The sequence below is a fragment of the Epinephelus lanceolatus genome, chromosome 17 (assembly GCF_041903045.1).
Source record: "Epinephelus lanceolatus isolate andai-2023 chromosome 17, ASM4190304v1, whole genome shotgun sequence".
Classification (NCBI taxonomy): Eukaryota; Metazoa; Chordata; class Actinopteri; order Perciformes; family Serranidae; genus Epinephelus; species Epinephelus lanceolatus.
This window is the reverse complement of record NC_135750.1, coordinates 452,506-459,872: the sequence shown is the minus strand read 5'-3', so window position 1 is coordinate 459,872 and position 7,367 is coordinate 452,506. Positions and strand designations below refer to the sequence as shown.

The 7,367-nt window shown below is 46.2% G+C and overlaps 2 protein-coding genes across 5 annotated transcripts in view; one reads left to right on the top strand and one right to left on the bottom strand.

Moving 5' to 3' along the window:
• Positions 1-104: 104 nt before the first annotated feature.
• LOC117248795 (barrier-to-autointegration factor-like) lies at positions 105-3,147 on the bottom strand. Of its 3 annotated transcripts, none has more exons than XM_033614057.2 (4): positions 3,029-3,147; positions 2,818-2,856; positions 2,187-2,319; positions 105-523 (listed from the first exon to the last, which is right to left on the bottom strand). In XM_033614057.2, the coding sequence occupies exons 3-4, from the start codon at positions 2,310-2,312 to the stop codon at positions 377-379; spliced, it is 273 nt and encodes a 90-aa protein (XP_033469948.1). In that variant the 5' UTR covers positions 2,313-2,319; positions 2,818-2,856; positions 3,029-3,147; the 3' UTR covers positions 105-376. The 3 variants fall into 3 exon arrangements, with proteins under 3 accessions (XP_033469948.1, XP_078032467.1, XP_033469949.1); XM_078176341.1 differs by having other exon boundaries at positions 2,187-2,313; positions 3,000-3,118; XM_033614058.2 differs by having other exon boundaries at positions 3,000-3,107.
• A 1,195-nt stretch (positions 3,148-4,342) lies between these two features.
• pygb (phosphorylase, glycogen; brain) overlaps positions 4,343-7,367 on the top strand; it is a 32,147-nt gene continuing 29,122 nt past the window's right edge. For both annotated transcript variants that reach the window (XM_033614055.2, XM_033614053.2), the window contains exons 1-2: positions 4,343-4,728; positions 7,255-7,356. In XM_033614055.2, the coding sequence (XP_033469946.2) occupies positions 4,486-4,728; positions 7,255-7,356 (345 nt within the window). In that variant the 5' untranslated portion in view covers positions 4,343-4,485. The remainder of the gene's footprint in view (positions 4,729-7,254; positions 7,357-7,367) is intronic.

Sequence of the window (7,367 nt, the reverse complement as noted above, 5' to 3'; positions counted from 1 at the left end):
GCACTAATAAAATAATAAATTAATAAACTGTGACATACCGTCGGCAGCAGATGTTGATTTAATGTGTGCCAAACTCAAAGGTTGATGAGACCCTGAATGCACCATCAGTGAACACAAAGCTTTATTTCATGTAAACTTTCCCCACAGAAACAAGCTGATAAAAACAGGTAAACACACACCTGTCGGGTCACTGTGACATCACAGTGTGACATCACAGTGACCCGACAGGAAGCAGGCTGACAGATTGACCTGACAACATTTAACGCAGCAGCAGAGGCACTTTAAAGCTTACAGTTATTAGCTCTGACTGTAGCTTCAGGAACAGGACGTGAGCGAGCACAAGAAGAGGCAGGGTCTCAGCTAAGGAGGCGGAGTCTCAGAGGAAGGCATCACACCACTCCTTCAAACACTGAGCGCAGGATCCGGCCTGACGAGAGTTCGCTCCGCTGGCGTCTTTCAGCCACTCAGTGAACATCTCAGTGTCTTTCTTCAACAGCAAGAACTGACCCAGAACCACGTACGCCTGGAAACACACAGGAAGTACGTTTAGACAACACCGTCTGATGTGTTCAGGTGTAGTGTGATGTGTTCAGGTGTAGTTCAGGTGAAGTCTGATGTGTTCAGGTGTAGTGTGATGTGTTCAGGTGTAGTGTGATGTGTTCAGGTGTAGTTCAGGTGAAGTCTGATGTGTTCAGGTGTAGTTCAGGTGAAGTCTGATGTGTTCAGGTGTAGTGTGATGTGTTCAGGTGTAGTGTGATGTGTTCAGGTGTAGTTCAGGTGAAGTCTGATGTGTTCAGGTGTAGTTCAGGTGAAGTCTGATGTGTTCAGGTGTAGTGTGATGTGTTCAGGTGTAGTTCAGGTGAAGTCTGATGTGTTCAGGTGTACTTCAGGTGTAGTGTGATGTGTTCAGGTGTAGTTCAGGTGAAGTCTGATGTGTTCAGGTGTAGTGTGATGTGTTCAGGTGTAGTGCGATGTGTTCAGGTGTTGTTCAGGTGTAGTTCAGGTGTAGTGTGATGTGTTCAGGTGTAGTGTGATGTGTTCAGGTGTAGTTCAGGTGTAGTGTGATGTGTTCAGGTGTAGTGTGATGTGTTCAGGTGTAGTTCAGGTGTAGTGTGACGTGTTCAGGTGTAGTGTGATGTGTTCAGGTGTAGTTCAGGTGTAGTGTGATGTGTTCAGGTGTAGTGTGATGTGTTCAGGTGTAGTTCAGGTGTAGTGTGATGTGTTCAGGTGTAGTGTGATGTGTTCAGGTGTAGTTCAGGTGAAGTCAGATGTGTTCAGGTGTAGTGTGATGTGTTCAGGTGTAGTTCAGGTGAAGTCTGATGTGTTCAGGTGTAGTGTGATGTGTTCAGGTGTAGTTCAGGTGTAGTGTGATGTGTTCAGGTGTAGTGTGATGTGTTCAGGTGTAGTTCAGGTGAAGTCTGATGTGTTCAGGTGTAGTTCAGGTGTAGTGTGATGTGTTCAGGTGTAGTGCGATGTGTTCAGGTGTTGTTCAGGTGTAGTTCAGGTGAAGTCTGATGTGTTCAGGTGTAGTTCAGGTGTAGTCTGATGTGTTCAGGTGTACTTCAGGTGTAGTGTGATGTGTTCAGGTGTAGTTCAGGTGAAGTCTGATGTGTTCAGGTGTAGTGTGATGTGTTCAGGTGTAGTTCAGGTGTAGTCTGATGTGTTCAGGTGTAGTTCAGGTGAAGTCTGATGGTTCAGATGTAGTTCAGGTGTAGTGTGATGTGTTCAGGTGTAGTTCAGGTGAAGTCTGATGGTTCAGATGTAGTTCAGGTGTAGTCTGATGTGTTCAGGTGTAGTTCAGGTGAAGTCTGATGGTTCAGATGTAGTTCAGGTGTAGTGTGATGTGTTCAGGTATAGTTCAGGTGAAGTCAGATGTGTTCAGGTGTAGTTCAGGTGTAGTCTGATGTGTTCAGGTGTAGTTCAGGTGAAGTCTGATGTGTTCATGTGTAATTCAGGTGTAGTGTGATGTGTTCAGGTGTAGTGCGATGTGTTCAGGTGTAGTTCAGGTGTAGTGTGATGTGTTCAGGTGTAGTTCAGGTGTAGTGTGATGTGTTCAGGTGTAGTTCAGGTGAAGTCTGGTGTGTTCAGGTGTAGTCTGATGTGTTCAGGTGTAGTTCTAGTGTAGTGTGATGTGTTCAGGTGTAGTGTGATGTGTTCAGGTGTAGTTGAGGTGCGGTTTGCTCCACCTTGTCAAAGCCCTGCTGCTCCAGCTTCTTCCCCAGAATCTCTCCGATCCCCGACAGAGCCGACACAGATTTGTCTCCCATCGGCTCCCCGACAAAGTCGCGGTGTTTCTGAGACGTCGACGACATCCTGATGCTGAATATGTGTGTGTGTGTGTATATAGTCAGTGATATAAGAAAATATATATTAAAAATAAAAGAAATGATCACTCATATACCTAACAATAATATGTTAATAATATACAATAAATAAATCAGATAATCAATAATAAACCAGAAAATAAATAAAAATGTATAAATGTAAATATATAATAAACAAAAACAGATATAAAGTTGCATAAAATGAAAATACTCATGTCAAGTACAATTACTTCAAATGTGTACTTAAGTAAAGTACTCGAGTAAAGGTTTCCTAAACCACTGATCAGACTGATCGATCTGATATCGATTAATCAGCTATAGATTATTGAATGGGGCTTTTATTTTGTAGCAGACTAATGACATAAAGCTGCAGCTCCCACTGAAACCAGTCAGACCAGTAAGACCAGCTGCTCTCAGTGAAACCAGACCCAGGTCCTCCTGCTGGACTCAACAAACAAACAAACAAACAAACAAAAAAACAAACATTCCTTACCTGCTAAAGGTGGACCGGGTTCACGTGCTGAAGGATCAGCTGTCGGGTTCAGACACACAGACAGGCAGACACACAGACAGAGACAGAGACAGAGGGACAGTTAGTTTAAACTTGTGAACAGCTGAATTCAAACCGAACTTTTCACCGCACAGTGAACACATGAAACAGCACGTGAGAGTTACCTGCAGCGGCCGGAAGTTGTTTGACTCACCTGAGACTTGAAAACTCCTCAAACTTCACCGCAGACAAACTTTTTTGTTCTGACTGGAGGCGTTTTATTCTGAAACCCGGAAACACGAACCGCGTTTTCTGACGCTCATGTCTGATGTCATCACGCAGACAATCAAAGATGGTTTGTGATCAAGATGAGTCACTCTGTGGGAAATCAGGAAATACATTCAGTTTGGTGACGTTTGGGAAATCTCCATCCAACCATCCATCCATCCATCCATCCATCCATCCATCATCCATCATCCATCCATCCATCCATCATCCATCCATCCATCCATCCATCCATCCTTCCATCCATCCATCATCCATCCACCCATCCATCCATCCATCCATCCATCCTTCCATCCATCCATCAACCATCCATCCATCCATCATCCATCATCCATCCATCCATCCATCATCCATCCATCCATCCATCATCCATCCATCCATCATCCATCCACCCATCCATCCATCCTTCCATCCATCCATCCATCCATCCATCATCCATCCATCCATCCATCCATCCTTCCATCCATCCATCCATCAACCATCCATCCATCCATCATCCATCCACCCATCCATCCATCCATCCATCCATCCTTCCATCCATCCATCAACCATCCATCCATCCATCATCCATCATCCATCCATCCATCCATCATCCATCCATCCATCCATCATCCATCCATCCATCATCCATCCACCCATCCATCCATCCTTCCATCCATCCATCCATCCATCCATCATCCATCCATCCATCCATCCATCCTTCCATCCATCCATCCATCAACCATCCATCCATCCATCATCCATCCACCCATCCATCCATCCATCATCCATCCATCCATCCATCAACCATCCATCCATCATCCATCCATCCATCCATCCATCATCCATCCATCCATCCATCATCCATCCATCATCCATCAATCCATCCATCAACCATCCATCCATCATCCATCCATCCATCCATCCATCATCCATCCATCCATCCATCCATCATCCATCCATCCATCAACCATCCATCCATCCATCATCCATCCATCCATCATCCATCAATCCATCCATCCATCATCCATCCATCCATCATCCATCCATCCATCCATCCATCCATCCATCATCCATCCATCCATCCATCCATCATCCATCCATCCATCCATCCATCCATCATCCATCCATCCATCCATCATCCATCCATCCATCCATCATCCATCATCCAATCATAGTGAGACCTCTTCTCTCACTTTAATCTCTTTGTTAAACATTCCTCGGTTGGCCCCGCCCCCGGCCCATAAAGGCCCCGCCCCCTCGCCCCTCCCAGCTGTCGGTTGATAGAGTGGGCGGGGCAGCTTGTTGTTTCCTGCTCTACCTGACAGGTGAACTCTACTCCTACGGCTCATCCTCCCGGCTCAGTCCGCCCTGTGTGCTCCTCTTCCCGGCTGATTGTGTGGAAACATGGCGGCGCCACTCACCGACAAGGAGAAGCGGAAGCAGATCAGTGTCCGGGGCATCGCCGGTGTCGCGGACGTGGCGGAGATCAAACGGGATTTTAACCGACACCTCCACTTCACCCTGGTTAAGGACCGGAACGTAGCGACGCCCCGGGACTACTACTTCGCCCTGGCCCACACCGTCCGGGACCACCTGGTGGGCCGCTGGATCCGCACCCAGCAGTACTACTATGAGAAGGACCCCAAGGTAGGAGCAGCCCGCAGACAGCCTGCTGTCCGGCGGGGACAGAATGTGCCGAACCCCCCTGGGAAAATCTGTACTTTTTAAACTTCTGTGTTGATTTCCAAATGTTAAAGGTTTAAAGGTATGGTTCAGTTAGTTCTCACATGAGAAGATACCAAACATCACTTCGGCTTAAATTTAACCTCTGAACGTTCATTAATTTAATAGTTAATTAAGTTTGAAAACTTTGTTTCTAAAGACAAAAAGCATGCACTGCACCGCAGTCAGCAGTACAGATCGCTTAGTGAACTCCTGATTTCTTCTAAATATAGTCATGCCTGGTGTATTATTTTTATGCCGATATAAGCAGAGGATCAAATCAATCTCTAACACATCTGACGTGTTGTTTTATTAGTTGCACTAGTTGCTGACCAGTAAGGCAACAATAAATTGTCGCGTTTTTAATCAGACTTTGGCGTAACTGTCTCCATGACTGTCTTTTGGTGCAGTTCTCTTACTAGTAGGAGAGATGGGATGACTTATGTTCAGCCACCTGACAGTTTAATGTTAAAGCTGAATCAAACTAATAGTATAGACTGAGTCTGGCTTTAACTTCTCCATCCATGGGAGGCAGACAGCGAACCAAACCTTGTTCAGTTTTCTCTCAGTTTTAATATTTTCTTTATTATTGGTCAGAAAACATGATGTGTGAACAAGACTGTAGTTCTGTATATTTGCTGAGTCACTGTTGTTCTGAACACTCATGATTATCTGGTTTGTTGTAGACCCAGTGTGCAGGTGTCTCTGTCCATGTTAGAATCATTCAGAAACCAGTGTGTGTGTGTGTGTGTGTGTGTGTGTGTGTGTCTGCACACAGAGCTGTTTCCTGGTGTGAGGATAAAGGACATGGTCATTAGCTGATGTTCTGTCACTGACGCGTCCTGAATGTCCACATTCTCTGTTTTCTGGTCAGATCTTAATAAACACTTCCTGCGTTCATCTGTGAGACTAAATCTGATCTGAATCAGGCTGATTGAAGTTCCTCATTTACCTGCAGACAGTGCGTCTGTCTCTCTGTGTTCACTTACTGATGTGTGGAATATCAAATATACAGAGTCGTGCAGAAGTTTGGGCCGCGCTGGTCACAGTGTCGTTTACTGTGAGTCTCACATGAGCTGATCTCCAGCACACATGAAGTTAAACATGTTAAACATGTGTCTGAAGATTTTAATCAAGATATTAATTACAGCTGAGCAGTGAGACAGCTGAGCAGTGAGACAGCTGTCCCCAGGGTCTCTTGTTGACAGTGTTTTCAGGTCACTTGGTCATGTCACTAAGAAATGGACGTTAACAGGAAGTGTGGAAGTCAAGCTGAAAACTGTGAGAGAGGAAGAGTGGTGGTGCACTGTTGTACTAAGCAGACACACCTGGACAGGTATGACCTTCATAGAAGAGTCATCACAAGAAAACCTGTCCTGTGTCCTCACCACTACATTCACACTCACAGGTTTGTGAAGGGACATCAAGACAAGACTGATGCTTTATGGAAACACGTCCTGTGGACACTTTCTGGACACAATGAGACAGAGGGACACCTGTCCACCTGCTACAGACGAGGATGGACGGATGAGACGAAGGGACACCTGTCCACCTGTTACAGATGGGGGTGGACGGATGAGACAAAGGGACACCTGTCCATCTGTTACAGACGAGGGTGGACGGATGAGACGAAGGGACACCTGTCCACCTGTTACAGACGGGGGTGGACGGATGAGACAAAGGGACACCTGTCCACCTGTTACAGACGGGGTGGACGGATGAGACCAAGGGACACCTGTCCACCTGTTACAGACGGGGTGGACGGATGAGACGAAGGAACACCTGTCCACCTGTTACAGATGGGGGTGGACGGATGAGACAAAGGGACACCTGTCCACCTGTTACAGATGGGGGTGGACGGATGAGACAAAGGGACACCTGTCCACCTGTTACAGATGGGGGTGGACGGATGAGACAGAGGGACACCTGTCCACCTGTTACAGATGGGGGTGGACGGATGAGACAAAGGGACACCTGTCCACCTGTTACAGACGGGGTGGACGGATGAGAAATCCACAATGGACGCCCTGAAGAGGAGCCAGCTGAAGGTTAGGCCACGCCCCTCACAGTCCCCCGACCTAAACATCATTTAACATGTGTGGATAGAGCTCAAAGAGCAGAGCATGAAGAAATCCTCCAAACAAGAATTGAGAGACTCTGAAGAAGAAGAAGAAGAAGAAGAAGAAGGGGGCGCTACTGAGCACTGACCCTGCAGGGGGCCCAAACTTTGGCTTCAGGACCTTTTTTTTGTTATTTTGAAACTGTAAAAGATGAAATTAAAAGTTTAATCTTTATTAAAATATTAAAGAAATGTTTCATCTTTAACTTCATGACTTTTATAGATCAGTTCTTCTACTCACAGTAAACAAAAGTTTGACCAGGGGAGCCCAAACTGAGATCTGATCTGAGATTTGACCCGATGTGTCTGTCTGTCTGTCTCTCTGTCCTCAGAGGGTGTACTATCTGTCTCTGGAGTTCTACATGGGCAGAACGCTGCAGAACACCATGATCAACCTGGGACTGCAGAACGCCTGTGACGAGGCCATCTACCAGGTAACAGCACA